This window comes from Schistocerca serialis, chromosome 3, assembly GCF_023864345.2.
Source record: "Schistocerca serialis cubense isolate TAMUIC-IGC-003099 chromosome 3, iqSchSeri2.2, whole genome shotgun sequence".
Classification (NCBI taxonomy): domain Eukaryota; kingdom Metazoa; phylum Arthropoda; class Insecta; order Orthoptera; family Acrididae; genus Schistocerca; species Schistocerca serialis.
In genome coordinates this window covers 360361349-360382921 of record NC_064640.1, presented here as the reverse complement: position 1 = coordinate 360382921, position 21573 = coordinate 360361349, and the positions used below count along the sequence as shown (strand labels likewise).

Genomic DNA, 21573 nt, shown 5'->3' with positions numbered 1-21573 from the left:
CGTTGTAGGCGGCTCCAGGTCGAGTTCCGTAGGTGTCCCCGGCGGAGGAGGCGACCGTGCTGCAGGAGTAGGCGACTGAATCTGCAACGGCGGCTGGAGACGAACTGAGTCTGTGAACAAAATGAGGCGGCATAATCTCGAGAAGTAATAGGCCTAATTAGTTAGGTTTAAGTAGTTCTAAGTTCTAGGTGACTGATGACCTCAGAAGTTAAGTCCCATAGTGCTCAGAGTAATAGGCCTAAGCTGGTTACGATATCGCCAGTGCAGCCCCGTCGGACTCAGGGCGGTGTAGGTGGACCGCGAAATCGCATTGGAAGCTACACCGTGGTCCCATCTGCGACCCCAGCGATCTTATACGTGACTGTCATTGTCACAGCAAAATTGTTCAAAGTCGCACGACGTAAACTGTGACCGGTTATCAGACGCCATTACTTCTGGCAACGCTTCAATACAAAAAACTGAAGTCAAGGCTGTCACAGTACTCACAGGCGTAGTGAGGGTCATGGGGACGACGATGGGGAACTTGCTGTAAGTTTCCACTACCAATAACCAGCGGATATTCCAATATGGACTGGCCAAGTCTATGTGCAGGTACTGCCACGGTCAAACAGGGTGCGGCCACTAAAAGTGATGCTGAGGGGGAGCGACCTGTTGCTACGCACACGTAGCACGCTCTGAAGTCATCGCATCTACCTGAGAGTATGTGCAGCCATGTACAATGACGCCTGGCTAACTTTTTGGTCTGGACGACACCCCAAAACCCTGGTGAAACAGTCTGAGTAATTCCTGTTGGAGAATCTGAAGCATCATTACGTGAGTCCCCTTTCTGTGGGAAAGTGGAGGATGCCGCTCTGCACTGAGATGGCTCGACGGTGCGCAAAATAGTGGCATATTACAGAAAGCTGGATTACATTAATGATACGAGGTTACCCATGACGTACAAAGTATAGAATCACTCTCAAAGCCAGGTCCAATGGCGTTTCACTTGCCACTCGGGGAAAAGTCACCTGAAATCCCTCCAACAGGCGCATCTCCTGAGAGTCGATGTGGAAACAGGAGTCCTCCGATGAATCAATGTTTGCATCGCAGCCCAATGGTAGCCACAACAATAGGTCAGAGTCGGAATGCTTATTGTTGGGCCGATACGCCATTTGATATTGGTAATCGGACAACAATAAGGCTCACCACTATAACTTCCGTGCTGTCCGAGCTGTACAGACTGTGAGGAACCAAACTAGGCCACCAACAACCTGTGGTCCGTAATCAAGTAAAAACGGCCTGCGTATAAGTACTGATGGAAATGAATAAAACCGTAAACGATAGCCAGATCCTCTTCTTGCGTTGTTCTTTATTCGTCTTCTATGCGTAAGCAGCCCACGCCCTCTGACAACACCGCAGCTACACCATAAAAGGAGTAGCTCACTGCAAGAACGACAAGCTTGAAGAGGTCGAAGTGTGTCAGACGTCAGTCACTTAACAGTGTATCCTTTAAGGGCAGACAAGCGGTCTGATAATCACTGTACAAAATAAAAGAAGCACTCTTGAGGTGCGCCGCGCGGGATTAGCCGAGCGGTCTCAGGCGCTGCAGTCGTGGACTGTGCGGCTGGTCCTGGCGGAGGTTAGAGTCCTCCCTCGGGCATGGGTGTGTGTGTTTGTCCTTAGGATAATTTAGGTTAAATAGTGTGTAAGCTTAGCGACTGATTACCTTAGCAGTTAAGTCCCATAAGATTTCACACACATTTGAACATTTTGAACTCTTGAGGTACAAATAATTCAGTGGAGCCGCGATCTGAACGGTTTTTGGTGAGAAACGAATATAACATGTCAGTATTCCCATGACTGCTTGCAGTTCTGTCACACTTGTGGGGCAGCACATGACCCTGATACTCTGTTTCCGTTTTAAAAAAGGAACACTTGGGACGATTACACTTTAAACCTGCCGCTGATAACACTTTGAACAATGCTTCCGGATTTTGCAATTGTTCAGCTGGCATACAGCCAGAAACGACTACGCCATCCAAGCACATAGCACATAATGGCTCTGAAACTGAAACGGACCCAGATAGATATTGATCACAAAATTGGTTCTGGTTACTTCTTCCAAAGACAGTTGCAGATATACCTCCTGTTAATCAGTTTTTGAAAAATAAAAAATTACCTTGTCCAAGTTTTTCCGTCAAATCTTCCGATCGGGGTAAAGGGAAGGAATCAACAACAGTTTGTAGACTGACGGCAGCTTTGAAACCAGTACATACTCTTTGCTCATCCGATGGCTTCGAGAGGACGACAAAAGGGAATGCCCACTGGCTAGCAGACACAGGTTTAAGCACGTCGCAATCCTACCAACACTGCAATTCCGCTACTACCCGGTCCCGTAGAGCACGTAGCGCTAGACGAGCTCGATAAATTTTGACCGTACATTGTCTTTTAACGTTACATTGACTTCGAACACCGATGCCTTTCCTAAACTACCATCAAACAAAGAACTGTAGTTGTCACATAGTGCAATGACGCTAGCAAACTGAACAGCCGAATTGGTTTGCAACACATTTCCTTAAACTGACAAAGCAAATAAATCAAAACTATGCACTCCAAAAATATTTTTGCAGTATCATGAAAGTGGGACATGAAAGAAAACTGTTTTAGTAGAACCACAGAAAGTAGCAGGCAAACTATACATGCCTAAAACAGGAATATCTTGTCCGGTAAATTCTGATAGCGTGGCACTTTGCCGACACAGCTGGGGGCAACCTAACCTTTATACGTTGCACGGTTCAGCAACGTATCAGTCGCCCCAGTGGCTAATGGAAACGTCACATTCTCATTCGCCAACGCAGATGTACAAAAAATTTGTTAGAATTTCTGTTAATCACTGAAGATTGTTTGTCCTGGCAAACAGGTTGAGTAACAAACTCATCTGTTTGCACAGGCGCAGCGAAAGTAACCTACATGAGCTTTGAGACAGTCTGGCACCCAGTTTGAAAACTGCCCGGCACCAGGTTGTTAAAGACACACTGTGTATGAGGCCCTGCTTGCCGCAAGCGAAACTCTTTGCCTCCCGACACGGTCACTGTGCTCCGTCATGTGCAGTGTCAGAACGGGCGGCAAGGGGCTCTGGTCCGTGATGTTGCTCGCTCTTTAGCACAGAAATGGCCGCGGAGCCTGCATGTCAAGTTCAGTAACGTCTGCTGCGTCCTGAAACTAAATTATTGACAACACAATCATCAGTCTGGGATTGGAAGCTTGAGAGTAGAGGCCAAATGCGTAGACCCGAAACACTGTCAGTGACAGCAAAAAATGTGTTCAAATGTGTGTGAAATCTTATGGGACTTAACTACTAAGGTCATCAGTCGCTAAGCTTACACACTACTTAACCTAAAGTATCCTAAGGAGAAACATACACAGCCATGCCCGAGGGAGGACTCGAACCTCCGCCGGGACTAGCCGCATTGTCTACGACTGCAGCGCCGTAGACCGCTCGGCTAATCCCTCGCGGCAGTGACAGCATTGCGAAGCATTATATCGCTATAACTTAAGCCACAGAACATTTGAAGTGACAGTTTTTTGTTAACCTATGCTGTCCTGTGGCCCACTGATTTTAGGAGTGCCCAGGCTGCTGTTTGAGCCGAAAGAATTTATAATTTATACCTAGCAGCTGCCTCACATATACTTGCGATTCAGAATGATCAGACAGTTTGGACACTAGTTCATGATATAGCACTTCATCAGAACGAACGTCTGGAAATAATTTGACTGCTAAACGGTGCAGTTCGCAGCTAACATCTACAGGAAATAGTAAATGCGCTGGGTACCTGTGGTGGAGTAGGTGTGGTACTCAGCTGTAAGCTGGGACACATTCTGCCCACTCTTCGCGTTGCTCCACAAACTCTTGGAACTCAGGCGCATAAGCCACTTGCTGCACTGGTTGAACTTGAACAGACTACAGCGGAAGTTGTTGCGCTGCCGCTACTTGTAGTATGCCTTGAAGTGGTTGTAATAACTTGTCAGTACATTGCCTGTCTAACGGAATGATCTGAGTTAATGCCAAGTTTGGCACTGTAGTAGGAATAAACACGATATGCACTCTTACTTAACTAACACATAAAGCCGGCCGTGGTTGGCCGAGCGGTTCTAGGCGCTACAGTCTGGAACCGCGCGACCGCTACGGGCGCAGGTTCGAATCCTGCCTCGGGCGTGGATGTGTGTGATGTCCTTAGGTTAGTTAGGTTTAAGTAGTTCTAAGTTCTAGGGGACTGATGACCTCAGAAGTTAAGTCCCATAGTGCTCAGAGCCATTTGAACCATTTAACACATAAAAACAAAGCCATAAAGAAGGACGTATTACTACAACATGCCACAGCGAACGAAGAGAGCGCCCATCCCGGTGCCACTGTTGTACACTCCTTTGTATACGCAGGTGGAAAAAGGGAACAATCGAGCAACACAGTCAAACAATACAACTTTTTATTTAGTATTTAACGACATTTATCTTTAGAGCTCTCCACTCCTGTGACTGGCGGGATGACCCGCGGAGTTATTTACACAGACATAACATTTAATTTCCACAGTAAACTAAGAAGCAGCCGAAGACACTGAGCTGCATGAAATTGCAAGCCTGTAGGTCTTGCACTCTAAATGTTCTAACTGCAGATACTACAAGCACTGCCCGAAAGACACAATTAACCACTCTTAATATACAAGTCTGACAAGCTCGAAAGAGCGACGACTTTATCCACTGGAAGCAGAAGCAGACTCGATCCCAACTTCAGACGTAACTGGGGCGCTTGTCGCTTGCGGCCGAGTTTCATCACCGCGGCTCGCAGGTCCCGGAAGGCGTGGCTCTTTTGCCTCTTCCGGATTCGCGCCGCTGGTGTTGCTACGTGGACATGCAGCATCTTTGAGGTGGTCGACTGCTGGTGTGACGACAGTGCATATAGGTCCGTAATTTTTCTTTTAATCCATAATTATGCCATTTATTTCAGTGGGACCAAACATTTTCCTTAGAATGTTTTGTTCTTCCTTTGTAATTTCATTAATACTTGTATGGCTTCATGAAGGTGTACTCTCTGAAGCACACAGTCCTTTAGGCAAGACAACTGTCTTGTAATGCTGAAGTTTCCTATTACAAGATATCACTTGTTTATTGTAGTGATTCCATGTTTTCTGTACGCTTTCTGGAATTTGGTGACTCTAAATTGGCTTTACTGTCTACTTCAGATGGTACTATGATTTCCCCGAGATATTTAAAAGAAGACAAATGCGATACTGTCTCGTATTGAGGTTGTAGTGGTAATCTTCTGGTATTTCATGTCAATTTTCCATCAAATGAGTATTCCCATATGATATTTGAAGGCCTGTCTTTGATGCTACCTCGTGTAACTTCTCTATGACGTACTTGGTTTCGTCACTAGTCTTAGCGAAGATAGCTTAGTCGTCAGCAAGAGATAAGCACTTCACTTTGATTCTCTGCCCTGACGTCGCGATGTTTCTATCCTCGATTTCTTTTCTCCATTCTCTGATGACTTTCTCTAACACACTGTTAAAAAAAGCAGGTTGAGGTCATTTCGTTGTCGAACTCCTGTATGTACGAGTACATCAAAAGGATCAGATACTACACCCAGAAACTTCACCTGAGATCTTCTCTGGTCTTCTTGTTTATCCTGAGCTCTTCTAACGCGTTCAAAACGGTTTTATCTGTCAACAGGCCCATAAGCCTTCTTGAAATCCACGAAGGTTATATCTGTGTTTGTGCTCCGACATATCTTAAATATTGTCTTCAAACACCAAATCTGCTCAGCACATGATCTGCCTTTCCTAAAGGCTGCTTGATATTCACCAATCAAATGATCTGTTCGCTGATAAACTTAGTTTATTTCAACTTTGGATAAAACCTACTATGTAACTTGCAGAAGAGACAGACATCTAGTTTCCGGGGTCAGCTCTATCGCCTTTTTTATGCAACGGATTTATGATACCTTTCTTCCAGTCCTTTGGAATCGTTTCTATTTTCCTTATCTCTACTAAATGTGCTTGAATTCTTCTTATGAGGTTATCTGCTGCTATTTTCTGCGGTTATGCTATCCTCTCTTGGTGCTTTTTTATTTTTGACATGTTTAATTATCTTTTCTGTTTCTTGAATTGTTGGGGCATGAGAGTCTAGGTTTTGTACATGTGTTTCAAAACGCAATTTTCCACTGAAGGATCACACTTTAGTAAATTTTGAAAGTAATCAGCAAGTACCATGCATTATTTTTCTCTAGATTTCCATTATTTTGACGAAAACAGAAATTTGGTGGTTTACACCCAGGTAAGTCCTCGCGGAATATCTTGTAGAAATTTCGGGTGTTCTTTTCTTCGAAATGATGGTCTATGTCCATGAGCCTGTTTCTGTCGTAGCCACGTGTTACGCGGCGAATTGTATGTTATGCTGATTTTTGTGTCTTCAGGAAGGATTCCCATCTTTCAACTGACTGATGTCCATTCCAGTGATTCCATCCTTTGATTAGCTCATCTACGGTATCATCGTAGGTCGTGTTTCACAATCTGTGTTTACGCTTCCTGGGTGGCTACACTCATTTTACGGCTGGTGTTTGTAATGTGTTGCTGAGATTTGGCCACACCTCGGAATTTTGTTCTTGTATGACACGAGCGAAAGCCTCGACTTTTTTTTTTTTTTCAGACTGTATCAACTCTTGGGAACCGGTTCCCGCCGGCCGCGGTGGTCTCGCGGTTCTAGGCGCGCAGTCCGGAACCGTGCGACTGCTTCGGTCGCAGCTTCGAATCCTGCCTCGGGCATGGATGTGTGTGATGTCCTTAGGTTAGTTGGGTTTAAGTAGTTCTAAGTTCTAGGGGACTGAAGACCCCAGCAGTTGAGTCCCATAGTGCTCAGAGCCATTTGAACCATTTTTGAACCGGTTCCCGTTGGGTCTGATTATGTTTGGTGCGAACCTAAATTTGATTTGTGTTAAGTAGCGATCAGAGTCAACAACTCCCTTCCGTACTCTGACACATTGAATCTCATGTGTATTCTTTGCAGAAACCAACACAGGATCAATCTGGAATTCCACTGATAATGGGTTAGGTGACCTCCAGGTTTTCTTTTTGTGTACGTATCTCGTAAGCTTTGTAGACATAACACTCATCGCAAATGATATACAGAATCTTGTTAGGCGTTTCCCATTGTTATTCTTCCACCGATGCATTGAATGAAATCCTACTATTCATCTCTATTTCTTCTCCATGCCAGCCTATTCGTTAAAATCACCTAATAATCTCTCACAGTGTTTGGGGGAATTGCTTATAGTTTCTCTAGTGTTTTCCAAAATTCTTCTACTTTCTGAGGAAATTTCTTGTCATCGCTGTTAGTGGATGCGTGAGTATTTATAAAGGCATATGCCTTGTTGTTTGATTTCACTGTAGAAACTGAGATTCTTTCATTCGGGTCGTAACGTCGATAAATGAGTATAAAATATTTTTCCTTACTGCAAAGGCTGTTCCAAGTATTGATAACTTGACTATGATCTTTATTGCTGGTTTACTTTTAAACATCCTGAAGCCTTCTGACTCGAAATGGTTTTCGTCTTGGAAACATGTTTCCTGGATTGATAGTATTGTAATGGCGAACTTGCCTAGAGTACTAGGCAGCTGTTTAAGTTTGATATTTCTTAGCAGTGACTTGATATTAGTAATGCCCAAAAAGATCTTTTCTTTCGGGCGAAGAAATTTTGAGAAGCTCCGATTTTTCTCATTAGGATGCTTCCGATACCCCACAATCCGACGATCGGTAACAACCGAACATGCGTTCGGGGCCTGTGATAGTTGCGTTTGCAGCGTCTATTCCATCACGCCAGCTTTAAAAGTTGAAGGTGTGTGGGGATGGATATTTAGGATAAAGTCACAGAATTACACCTCGACTGTTAAGATCGAGAGGTCCCTCTTCATGTTCTTCGACTGAGACTCAGAATATAATTTCTCACTATTAATGCTTATTCTAATTTTTTTTAATTGACATATCGTCAGATGAATGCATGCAACTATCATAAATGTTAATATAACAATTTATTGATTTGCGGTCGCTTAAAGATATGTAATATTCACATTACCGGCTTCGGTACCAAGTTGCCATCTTCAAATAAAATTAATTCACTGAAAAGCACATCGAGATACGTAGCATTTACAGTTAGGCACTTTGAACATCATGAAGTCTTAAATCAGACAATACATGTACTCATATCATTATATGGAATGTTATAATGTATATTCATTGACTTATTTTGCATTTCACTGTGTCCAGAGTGTCTAACTGTAATTGCTATACATCTTGACGATGCTCTTTAGTGAATTAACCACATCTGAAGATGGCAACTTGGTGCCGACCCGGTAATGTGAATATTACATATTTTTAAGCAATCGTGACGTAATAAATTAACATGCAAAAGCTTATTCTAATGTACAGCTGTAGCTTCCGAAACCGAGCACCAAGTACAGATGTAATAACAAATAGTGATACATGGGATGACGTTGAGATTACCATGAATAACAAATGAATGCTGTTTGGTTTGTGGGGCACTCAACTGCACGGTCGTCAGTGCCCGTACTAAGTCCCAATTTTTACACAGTCCAATTTTTTTCGCCGTCCAATCTAGCCACTGTCACGAATGATGATGATGATGATGATGATGATGAAATGATGAGGACAACACAAACACCCAGTCCCCGGGCAGAGAAAATCCACAACCCGGCCGGGAATCGAACCCGGGACTCCCTGAAACGGGGGCAGTAACGCTAGCCACTAGACCACGAGCTGCGTACTAACCAATAAGATAATTATGCATACTGTTGAAATTCCTTAAACTAGGAGAAAAGAATATCGTTGGCTCCCAGATTTCAAACCTTGCTTGAGAGCGACGTTGCACTACTAATGAAAAGAGCCGGAAAGAGTAGCGGCAATAGATGTTAGATTTTGATGTTGCTTGAGTTTAAAGCTACTCAAAAATGTTCAAATGCGTGTGAGGTCCTAAGGGACCAAACTGCAGAGGTCATTGGTCCCTAGACTTACACACTACTTAAACTAACTTATGGTAAGAACAACACACATACCTACGCCCGAGGGAGGACTCTAACCTCCGGCGGGAGGGACCGCGCAGTCCGTGACATGGCGCCTCAAACCGCACGGCCGCTCCACGTAATGCTACTCATTTCAGGGTTGAGGTGGAACATCACATAAATCTACCGGTTTGAAAGGCAGATGGTAGATGGTGACATCCAATGCCTCGTTATACAGTACTTCCTTTCAGCCCCCCAGATAACCCGAATTATACTAATGGCCATTAAAGTTCCAACTACGTGAAGGCGGAGTGCAACAAACGTCGAATTGGCATGAAGTGGACTACATGCAAGAATACGCAAATGCTCAGCATTTCAGCGCGACAGCTTAATGTAGATGGAAGTAACGCCATTTGCATTATTCTGTATATATAAAGAAAAATTACGCAGAGGTTTCCTTGTTCAGAAATCGCATTTGAATCTTTGTTTGTAAGAAGATCGTGCTATGCCATGTGGAAAAATGGGGCAAATCGTATAGTCTTGAGACTGGGTTTCATCGATCCGTGATTATGATGCCCGCATTGGTCAGGATCCCACATCTGTCATTTGAATACGGAATTTGTGGCTTCAAGAGGGTGTTACTCAACGCACGAGAGAACAAGCGTCCTATTCGCCCGGCGGTGTCTGACTGTGTAGTCACGTCAGATAGGTTGAGTCAGGAAACGAGCTAGTTTGCGGGAAGAATAAGTATCCTCACGGACAATGCGACGACGTCTGGAGCATCAGGGAAGCACGGACTGCCAGCACAGAGAACACTGTTGCAGTTTCCCTCCACCAAGTGGTGCATCCAACGACAATGCTGGACGCATTAGTGGCACCGCGTCGTATTTTTAGACGAGCCCTAGTTCTGCCTACAGTATTAAGATGCACGTATCACGGTGTAGAGAATTCATAGACGTTGCCTGATTTCATTTGTCATCACACAGGCCAGCACCTTGCGTGATGAAGTGTGCCATTTGGTACACAACACAATTACCTCCGTTTCATACAGGCGACAATTTGGACAGCAGCTGTTACATATCTGACGTCTTAAGGTCAGTGATTGCGCCCTACTTCAAGGACTCTGTGAAGTTATCTTTCAACAAGATAATGCAATAATGCATATTACCCGCGTTTTCCTGACTTACCTTGACACAGATTGTTGATTGTTGATTTGGTGGTAGAGACCAAACAGCGAGGTCATCGGTCTCATTGGATTAGGGAAGGAATTCGGCCGTGCCCTTTCAAATTAACCACCCCGGCATTTGCCTGAAGCGATTTAGAGAAATCACGGAAAACCTAAATCAGGATGGCCGGACGCAGGATTGAACCGTCGTCCTCCAGAATGCGAGTCCAGTGTGCTAACCACTGCGCCACCCCGCTCGGTCTTGGCGCAGAGGGTGGAAGCTGTTCGACTGTTGCCCTGGCCAGCGCTTTCTCCGAACCTCTTACCCACTGAAAACATCTGGACATGCGTTGCCAAAAAGACTGGCACGCCACCATTCGCTCGCCACTGTGGCTGACGAGCTGTAGCCCAAAGTTGACGCAGCATGTAATGACGTACCAGTGCCTGTCATCCAAGCTAATTCGAATAAATGTTCAGCCGGGCTAGAGTCACTATTGCTGCCAGAGATGGCAGTTTTGTGTACGGAATTTCGTACCCTTACAGCCCCATATCACTTACGGACTTCATCACGTCTTTCTACTATATTGTATACGTACAATAACTTAGATTTCTTTGTTTGCTATCCGTCCTGATGCTGCAGTTTTAATGCCCCGCAGAGTATGCCTTGCTCCTTAGTGGTAACTGTGTTAACAGTGGCGTCTCTGCCAGATGATCATTCGCACGGACATTCTTCCCTAAGAAAACAGCAACTGCTTCTCAACCCAATTTTCCTAGTGTAGTTTCCACTAATTTAAACAGTATCGGCAATCATAAAATCAATACCGTCTCTCGTATCTTGTTACCTGGTTGATTAATCTATTTCCATACTGTATTCTGTCACTACCTTTCGTCTGAAATAGTCTGTTTCGTTTCCTTAGACTATACATTCTCGCAGCTGCTGCACAGCTGCATTTCGCAGAGGCTACGTTAATTTCTGTCTGGTATCATCTGTCGATGATTTCACACTCCGGTGTGTGACGTTGCGATGTAGCTGCTGTATCAGGTAGGGAGCGAGTGCTGGAAAGTGCGAGTCGTTGTTGTCAGCCACGAGAGGGGGCGGCGGCCGCTGTCTAGCAGGCCACTGACCAGATGTAACTTGGAATTGCCGTCACTGTTAGGTAGAATTGTACCGCCGCATGCTTGTGAACGGCGAGCAGATAAGACCAAGATCTGACTCCGGTAAATCTAAAGGCTTCCAATATTCACTAAAAACATGAAAACCAGTTCTACAATTGTTACAGAAAATCTGATTACAGCCATGGAATATCAATAAAGAAACGAATACAATAAATTTATTATCATATTTATACAAACAAATATTAGAAAAGTTATTAACATTTATGCGTAAAATTATAACAACGGCACCAAAAGTTATAGACACGCTATGTACGCATAGCGACACGTCATTGGATAGGTCCTGATGTCAGCTATAAAATGACCATAGCTATTCATTTTATTTTGAACAAACGCACTACTTGTAAATGATTTATTTAATATTTATTAACATACTGCTAAAACAAATAGTTTTCACTTCACAATCACATCACCAACAATCGCCTGGGGCAGATTAAGAAGGGTTTCTATGACTCTGATGGAATTGTCACTAAGGTGACATCCAATGACTAGGCCACATGCGCACTCACTGAGCACTCCTAACTGCCCCTCTCTTCTGTTACTGAGCCCTTTGATTATTCATACAGCCTTTCACTTCTTGAACTTGTTAAACAGCTGGGAGGATTCACTCTCTTTTATTAAAAACAACCATTCATTTTAGCAGGATGGATGTTATTAGAGACAAGACTGCTGATTATGATTTCGTTAACAGCGTTGAATTTAGTATTTACAACCCCAATTTTTCAGCTAAACTTTATGATAGTAGTAGTGGCTACTCTCGGCAAACCGATTTTACTGTGCCAATGTACATTTCTAAGTCACAGCTTCATTTGTTATGTAAGGGCATTCATTGCTCTGTCAGCGTGCCAGAAGCGCGTATTTATGAATGTTTCTTGATTTCTTTTGTATATGGCAACACAACGAAACAATTGCCGCTAGTTAAACATACACAGTTCACAAATATGACAATGCAAGTTTTGTAAAGTTAGCTACATTTTTATTCTGGCAGCTTCCCGACATTGCTAAACAGGTTTAAAAGAAGGAATTCAAAAGTAGGACAAGAAATTCCAACATCAGAAAGTCCTTTTCACCCTAATTAATAATAGCTTTAAGCAGGTCTGGCCACAGTGCTGAACAGATATCAGTGATCAATCCACCCCCAAGAAAATCCAGTACTGTAAAGAAAGTACATGAAAATCAGTGTGATTTCTGAAAGGAATGGGGCAATGAAACGTGGTTACCTTGCTACTTGGGACAATCATCATGACAGACGTAACAGGGAGGGAGGGAGAGAGAGAGAGAGAGAGAGAGAGAGAGAGAGAGAGAGAGGAAGATGATGGAACCTTGAGGCAGCGTCTTTTAAGACGCTCAACAGACAGTTATTTGCTGCTGGGCCATGTAAAGAACCTCATCTTCACGAGAAACATTAGACATTTTTGTTTGCCCACCAACGCGAAGAAACTGTTTCTACTCGGCGGGAAACTGAAATGTGTTGGAACCTATTAAGCTTTTACCGCAGCTTCTTCTCAACCACCAGAGTTTCTCTCTGTTCTGTTATCACTGTTTCACAATGAACTCCCAGCGTCTTTTTCTACCGTCGTATTTAAATAATTATTTCAATAACCTTATATGTTCTGGTTAAACAAAATTGGAGGAATATACTGCTTACGTTCAAGAACTTTACTAACTAGTTGCTTCCTCTCTTCCTCCTCAGGCACACATGAGAATAGCTCATACACATTGTAGGAAGTACGCTTATTTCTTCCAAACATATGAATTAATCTGAATGTACCAGTCAGTGTAATGTCCTGATATATGTCTAAATCTGAAATCAGTTTGTCAGCCCTTTGGGTGTGTTACTAACAGCCCTTAGAGTGGTCGTAATTCGTGGACGGCTAACCTAATCTAGTTCGTCTTCAAGCCTTGCAGAACCACAGGTATTAAGGTTTCCACAGGAAGTCTGTGTATGTAGTTTTCGAACATTTGGAAGTGTTCCAAAACCAGCAACCAGCGAAAACATTTTAAATTTTAAAGATTTAGTAAAATTTATGGGCATCTTCCACGATATGAAACTTACGAGCTTGCTACACATCAGAGGTCTTAAAAATTGTTCTCTTAAAATAGTTAATATTTTAAAATGTATTGCATGCAGGGCATGGGGAGATGACAGCTTGTCTCCTCGAGCGGTGTATAGTTTACGGTTGTATTATCAAAGCTGCAGGTACTGGATGAAACATAGTCTGTCGCAAGAGAATTAGGTCGATTAACAACAGCCTCGTTGTCAGCACTTGGGCCAAGGCTGGCGAGCCGCACATCATGTTGGGTGGTTGCTGCTCATGGTCAGCCATCATAATAAACACGTATATTCCCCATCCCAGGCGTCTGAATAACACAGCGTTGTCCGTCTGTAGCAAATTTTTCCAATAATTGTCCATGAATAACGACGTCTTTTAGAATTCGTTGAAAGAACTATCTTTTCGAAATGATTATATCGATATTAATGTTTTGCGCGAACACAGAAGTAAATCATCGTCTTTACGTCTAAGGAGGGCGATAACTGTAAAACGACAGTCAGAGGGGAAAAGTTTCCAACATGCTTCTGTTACCTTACCGCTTTTCGTACCCTCCAGAAATGTACCAGCAGAAATAACACTCCAGGACATCCACAAGACATTTCTCTTCCAGCAGTATCAGAGTTAGAGGGTTGGTTTCTCTTGTGTGCGATGTAAATTATGCAAGGTGGTATAGCTGCAGTGGGGACTCCATCGTGGGATTATTACATTTGATCATAGAGACAGGATGAGAGCACTCACACCCATTTCCAGATAGGACATAGTCCACACTCACACGGTGATTTGCTCTGGTGAGAGAAACCAAACGTTTGTGGTGCCCTTCAAGTACCAATTCCAATACAAAACATTTTATTGGAATTCATATTGCTTTCTGACGAGAGGCTGGCATCAAATTTAACCACAGACCTAAACTCATCCTTGCTGACGAGGTGAACAAGATAAATTTAAAATTTAGCCTATTGTCTCGATTGCAGTTCACGCTTGTAGTATGGAGATGTTAGTATGTTGCATAATGCATTTTTTTAACTTTCATCGTTGACCTTTGTTCTAATTTCAACACGTGTTGTCTGAGCAGTCTTACTCTCTTATATCTGCTGCATGGTTCTCTCATACTTTATGGTTTTCCTGAAGTGGTACTGGACTAACATTTACCCGTTCTTTACTGACAGTGCTTGTGTGATTATGATGAAATGTTATTGATATGTTGCCTGTGTCTTTTTACTTTAGTTTGCAAATGACGCTGAAATACACATTTATTCAGAGTTACAGAGGGTGAACCAGGCGAAATGGTCCGTATTCAGGGATAGGACAGGAACGACCATTCGAAGCAAAAAGGTCTGGTAACCATGGGCTCTAAAATGCATACCTTAAGCGACTTCTCCGATTCTGTGAAATAAATATTCTCTGTTGCAAGCTCTTTGTTTTCCATGTTTTGAGAGTTGGTAGCATGAACCGAAAAAAGAAAAAAGTTTAGCAAACATGGACTCTGAAATGCGTATTTGACAGCCATGGGAACTTATCTTCGTTACTGTCAAACACATTCCTTCGACTGAACAAGTGCTCATATCCCTTAACGTATGCATTTCAGAGCCTATGTTTATTTGAAAATTTTTTCTTATCTTGGTCCATACTACCTGCTCCTAAAATGGAAAGCAAAGAACTTGCAGTAGAAGAGATTTGTTTCACAGTATCGAAGATGGAGACGTACACATAAGGTATGCATTTCAGAGCTAGTGTTAAACAGACTTTCTTCCAGTGATCATCCCTGTTTTATCCCTGAATATTGACCATTCTTCCTAGGACATTCTGTAGATACATCCTCTTAGTACAACATTAAATGTTCATTGCCACAAAGTACACCTAAATACACTGAAAGATACGAATTGCCAAGACATTTGAAAATTTGCAGATTCCTCCTCTCGATAAAGAGTATACAACTACGCTGCTATCTGTAAATATTTTATACATACTGATTTTAGCTTGGACACATCGACTTATTACGAAAATAAAAACATGAATTTTAAGCAGAAAGTACCGTTAGAAGAAAACAGCTGAGCAATTTTTTATTGCCATTCTCTCTCTCTCTCTCTCTCTCTCTCTCTCTCTCTCTTTCTCTCTAAAGTAGTCCGGACGATTAACCAACTGCGACGTTGACGGTGACTCACAAATACAAAAAAATGAGTAATTTTTTCTCTCATTTCTTACAAAATATATGTTTCGTTGTGTTGCAGGCGGAAGTGGAAGAGTTGGATGATGAACAAACTCCTATACCCAGTGAGGAGAGCCTGGGAGCAGAAAAGTCCGTTCCTGAAACAGCAGAAGAAACACCACCTCCGTCCAGATCAAGAGTATGCACATTGTTTCTTTATTATTTTTCATATTCAGGATAGGGCTGAAGGCGAAATTTTTCTCTTTCCTAGACCAGTACCACTAACAAGGATCTTTTCATGATGAAATAGTCTCTAATAAAGCAGCTAGATATAAAAAACGTTATCTGCACATCTGCATTAAGATGTACACGAAACCTGAGACTCAAACTAAGCCCCAGGAAGTCACAGGTGATCCTTATATTGTGCCTAGAGTTAATCAATGGACTATTTCTAGAAGCCGTTCCTCACGTACTCCTCGATGGTTTCCTATAACCCAATCAAAAAGCGGTAAATGTCCTTGGAATAATCGTAAACGAGGATATAATTGGGCAGAACATGCAGTTAACGACAAACACAGCAAAACCTATGACTGTTTGCCTAAGATACATGCGTAACATTCAGTTGTTTGGCCAGATTAGTCCTCAGGCTCAGAGCGAATGCAGTCTGGTACGTATCATAAATTTGACATGTTCTTTTTTCTTCAATGATTTCCTATCCGCTGGACTCAATACAGCTCAGCGTTCCAACCTTGCAACATAATACCTTGTATTCTAGCATTTTGATTGTTCCTACGAATAGCACTAATGCTGTCTACATTTCACCTAATGGTTCTGGAACAAGCTATCCAATAACCGTGCTTCCTATTACTGAAATATGGGAGGTCCCTGTAATAATGAGATTAGAAATCGCTGGTTTCCTGCAAGTCATAAGAATAACCCACTGAAATTTTGAAATATTCAAAAAAAATACTGAGTTAATTTCCTGGCTGAAAAACTTCCGTTTACGAGATTTCTTACCTGATTCTTGTTGCACGTTTCAATTGGAAAACTATCTCTATGAGAGGCTCCAAAAATTCATTCATAAATGAAAATGCATGTCGTCTGCTTCCAGTGAACTAGTCAGTTGACTTTCATTACTCCTCCCTAGATGGAGATGAGTCATAATGACGTTCATATCTCAAGGGAATTTTAAGCAGGGCATGAAACTTGCTACAGTGTACTACTTATGTATAAAAGAGAACGAACACCTCAAGCTTGTGATGTTGAGGAACCACTAAAAATGTTAGCATTTCTTCAGACAGGCATTAAACAAGCGCAGTCATACAGATCGACAGGTTTTTTTAGTTCATTATCCATGACAGGGAGAAACGATTGCCGTTTACTCTTTCCTTTTCTTTTCTTTGTAAGAATCTGTACATAGATAAACCTAAATAGAAGCTACTAGTTGCTCATAAGAGTATATTAACCATATCCCGTGAAATGAAAGCCAAAATACAAATATATCTATCAACGAAGTATTCGTTTTGAGACAGATTCTGAGATGAACGCCCTCGTTTTATTGACGTCTACTGACAAGCGACTCAGGTCATTACAAGCAAATGGTGCTGGTATGACCAACACCTACATATACAGGATGTAAACGATACCTTTTTACGACATATCACAGTGGTTAAGGGGAGGCCTGGACGAACAAACTGATGTATGACACTTTTGGTTCACAACTTCAAATTGGTCTAAAAAACCAGTTAAACTCCAGTTCATACACGCCAGGCGACTTCATTTCTTTTTCTCGCTAAAATCGACATTTCATATTAAAATCCCTTTGTTCTTTCACTTACAAAATGTAAAACTGACAGTGTAATTTTTCCCTCAAATATAATGAATTTTAACAGCAAAAAATTTACAGTTACATTGTTTTGTCTGTCTGGCCTTCTTACTACGAAACTTATGTGTTTGTAAGAGTTAAGTTTAGATCTAATTACAAACTTAATTAGTTTCTGCATAACGTTTAAAAATGTTTGTTATTTCATTACCGTCACGAGAGAGTTTAAATTAGTAATGTTAACGAAATAGCCGACTACGCCAGTGGCATTAGACATAGAAATGATATCGAAAAAAACGCGCGAAGCGCATGCGCTCTAGCTTAGGTGGGTTTTCAGGCCAATTTGGGGCTGGCTTCCGGCCTGATGGATCCCATGTGTCCCATATCAAATTGTTAAACTCGACTTCCTCTACACCACTAGACCTGTTGTAAGAAAATGGCTCTGAGCACTATGGGACTTAACATCTATGGTCATCAGTCCCCTATAACTTAGAACTACTTAAACCTAACTAACCTAAGGACATCACACAACACCCAGTCATCACGAGGCAGAGAAAATCCCTGACCCCGCCGGGAATCGAACTCGAGCGCGGGAGACCTGTTGTAACCAGTTATCTTTTACACTCCGTATACTCCGTAAGCTACTGTACACTGTATGGTGGGGGGCTGTCCTATGGCATTCAAGTACTGACCAAAGAATGAATGACTGTCTGCTTGCCTCTGTACGCGCCCCACTCTCTCTCATGTTATTCTAGTGGTCCCTACGCGATGTACTCGAAGATGGCAAAGTAATGGTTGCACTATTTTAGTAGAATATAGCTTATCTGAACTTACCCAACAGGATTTCGCGAGAAGTATGTTGTTGAATCTACACGTCAACGTAAAATGTTGACAACACATACTGAGGTGCCACTAATGTTAGCGTGACGCCACTCCCAGCCAAACAACAGGCACGCATGATTATTAGTATAACTACTGATATTACTGCAGCTCTATTTCCAGAAACAACGTTTATTGAATGACACACAAATACTCTGCTTTGAGATCGTTGTACAATATTCCTAGCCTGTGACATTCCTACTCCGAGGCTAAGTCCAATTCGTGCGCAATACAGTCCTCCAATACTGTGTAGGCCCTGCCGTGGCCGTGGAAATGTGTGCTGTTGTCGAAGAATGACGGATTCTCTCCGGAAATTTGAGCTGCAATGAAGCTGTACCGGCATCTGCGAATGGGACTCGTGGGATTGGCTGCCGCTGAACACCTCGTTCCCACTCTGGAGAACAGTCCTGCAGGAACTCTGCAGAAACTCACTAGGATATCCGCAGGAACTCTCCAGAAACTTTTGAGGAATTCTTAACACACACACTCGATAAAAACAAGCCTGCTCGAGCTTGATGTACTGTAGCTTAAACAATCTGCTGCCGTTCCTGGCAGCCTGGTGTCCTGCGATGGAGAATTTTGGTCTTGTCATGCTGGATTGTCATATGTGGTTAGTGAAATGAAAGTGGTGATCACATTATGTCGCAGGTATAGCTCACACCAACAGAAAGACCGGCCACTGAAAGGTCGCCTTAGATGAACTTGAGGGCCAGTGTGCCCGATGAGGACATTGTTAAACAGTTGCACCTTCTCGTGGAAGAGACGAGCAGCCTGACGAACGGTCCTGTGCGACATCATAGCATATTCCCGCTTAAGTCCCTATAGTTTCATGAAATTCCGATAGGCTATGCATAGCCTTCAAAATGGCGTCTGCAACGGACGTGCATTCCAAGCAAAGAGCTGTCATTGAGTTTCTTTTGACGGAATATCATAGTATCGCAGATATTCACTGGCGCTTGCAGAATGTCTACGGAGACCTGGCAGTGAACGAAAGTGCGGTGAGCGTTCAGCGACGCATCTGTCATCACAACATGGTCGCGCAAACGTCTCCGATGTCCCGCGTGCCGGCCGGCCGCACACAGTTGTGATGTGCTACTCTCGGGACATTTAAGAAACGACTTCAGCGTGTTGGTCGCCAAAAAATTTCAAATGATCGTCTCATCCACCAAACAGCCCGAATCTCGCACGTTCCGACTTCCACCTGTTTGGCCCAATGAAGGAAGCAGCCCGCGGGAAGCAGTACGTGAATGATGGGGACGTTATTTATGCAGTAAGGCGTTGGCTCCGACGTCGACCAGTAGCGTGATACCACGCAGGCATACAGTCCTTCCCAGTAAGGTGGCGTAAGGCCGTCGCATTGAACGGAAATTATGTTGAAAGATAGGGATTTGTAGCCGAAAGAGTGAGGAGTAATATGGTGTACGCGAATCCTGCACAAAAACCAACATGCTTTCAGAAATAATACGTTGCATTACTTTGTGAACGGCCATCGTACAAGATCTAGAGCAAAGGCCAAGCAACAAGCTGCTTGTATTTGTCACGCCCTAGACAGTGCACCGCCTGGCATGTAGGAACAGAGCAGCGAATGTGTGACGTCGGGATCCCATGAACGATGTCTGTACACAAGGCCATCATGCCACAAGGGGGCTAACACCCTGGAAACGTCCAGGAGCACCGCCCCAATATACTGTTGACACTCCGGCACTCCTGGTCTATTTCACCAGCAAAAGCAGCTGATGAGAGAAATGTGGAGTGGCCCCTCTGCAAGCCGAACTGCTCGTCTGGCATGAAGCCCTCAGCAGCGACATGGTCAACAAGCTGCCTGGTGTAAACGCTCGGTAATTCTGTGGCAGCCAAGGACGTCTGCCATTCTTTGGCATAGCAACCACTTACAGATATTTCCCCATGGAAGGGTAGATACCAGGCCACAGGACAGCTTTAAAAATGCTGGACAGCAGAAAATGAGCTGCAGAAGGCAGTTGTCGCAGGACCGTCTGCCTTCTTCAGACTGAGTGCTGGAGTTGTGGCCCAACTTCCTCCTCGATGATTGGCTCGATCACGTCTTTATCATCTATGGCAACCAGAAAATCCAACAGGCGCTCTCTCACCGGACAGATTTGCTTGTAGTCGATTGGATCCACCACCAGCGTGAATTTGTCTCCGAAGGCCTCAGCCAAGTGACTGGTCTTTACACCATGTTCACAGACAACGTCTCGTCCCGCCATCAGGGCAGAATCCGCTGCTGCCGATGGAGAAACCGCTTCGACATTCTCCAGGCGCTGCCATCTTCGATGCTGAGGCTAGCAGCTTTGCCCATCCAGTCGCGGTTGTGTTGTTCACTATTGCCCAGATTCCCCAAGCCAGCGGGTTGAGGAAGTGCTTCATCATCGTATGACGGGTCAGCTACCATTGGTGGAAAATGCGGTTCTTCTGCTTGACAGCCTCTAGGATGGGAGGCGGCAGATGTCACAAGAAGTTTTGTGGATGGGTCAGGCCTCTGGGACAGACGGCAGTGTCTAACTGGAGAGGTGGTCCAGCACTGCATCAGAACCATTGACAGTTGGATCTGACGCAGTCTCAAATTAGCCCAGCACCTAGGCCCAGGAACACTCCTCGTCAACGGCGTGGAAGGAGCAGTGGCTGCTCTGCTGGTTAAGCCATGAAGTGCCACTTTTATCCTAGCATGCAAATATACTATACATCCACATTTTTGTTGCACGTGATATATGACGTTAAACATACACTGTACAACACAAAGCATCACTTTTTCAAAAGTCTGTAACTGGCTCTCATTGCGGTGCGTAAGTAAAGATTGGCTAGAAGATGCCTACAACCTTCTTCTGTAAGGATGGAAAAGTGTGGTTCCCTGCGACGTCACCCTCGGAACCGGCGAAGAGTCAAACAGCAAGGTATCAACACATGCTAAAAAAGTGTTAGGTGGGATAACGACGTGACATTAGCACCAAATTTCACCACAATTCTGCTCAACGACACTATGGATGTGTCACATCTCCTCTTACGCACATTTCATCCCTTCTTTCGACGCCTCTACGATGGTACTCAGAAAGGCGACGCCCAGCGTTAAAAATCACGCTTTTTCTTACGGATGGCAGAGGAAAACATTTCAGACAACGCCGCTCAGAATCGACACGAAAAGGTTTTACTGTGTGGCGTAAAAGGCATCAGAGAAACCACCTCTTTTGTTTGGGCGTTGATTCCCACACATTTTGCAGTCGAAAACGACAGTTCGCAGTACAATGAGCTACAGGGCGATCTCCGTGACAATTGTT

General features: G+C 43.6%; 1 protein-coding gene across 7 annotated transcripts in view; it reads left to right on the top strand.

Moving 5' to 3' along the window:
• Nucleotides 1-21573, top strand: part of LOC126470165 (cAMP-regulated phosphoprotein 21) — a 1039480-nt gene that overhangs the window by 622324 nt on the left and 395583 nt on the right. For all 7 annotated transcript variants that reach the window (XM_050097798.1, XM_050097794.1, XM_050097797.1 and 4 more), the window contains one exon: nt 15665-15781. In XM_050097798.1, coding sequence (XP_049953755.1) covers nt 15665-15781 — 117 coding nt within the window. The remainder of the gene's footprint in view (nt 1-15664; nt 15782-21573) is intronic.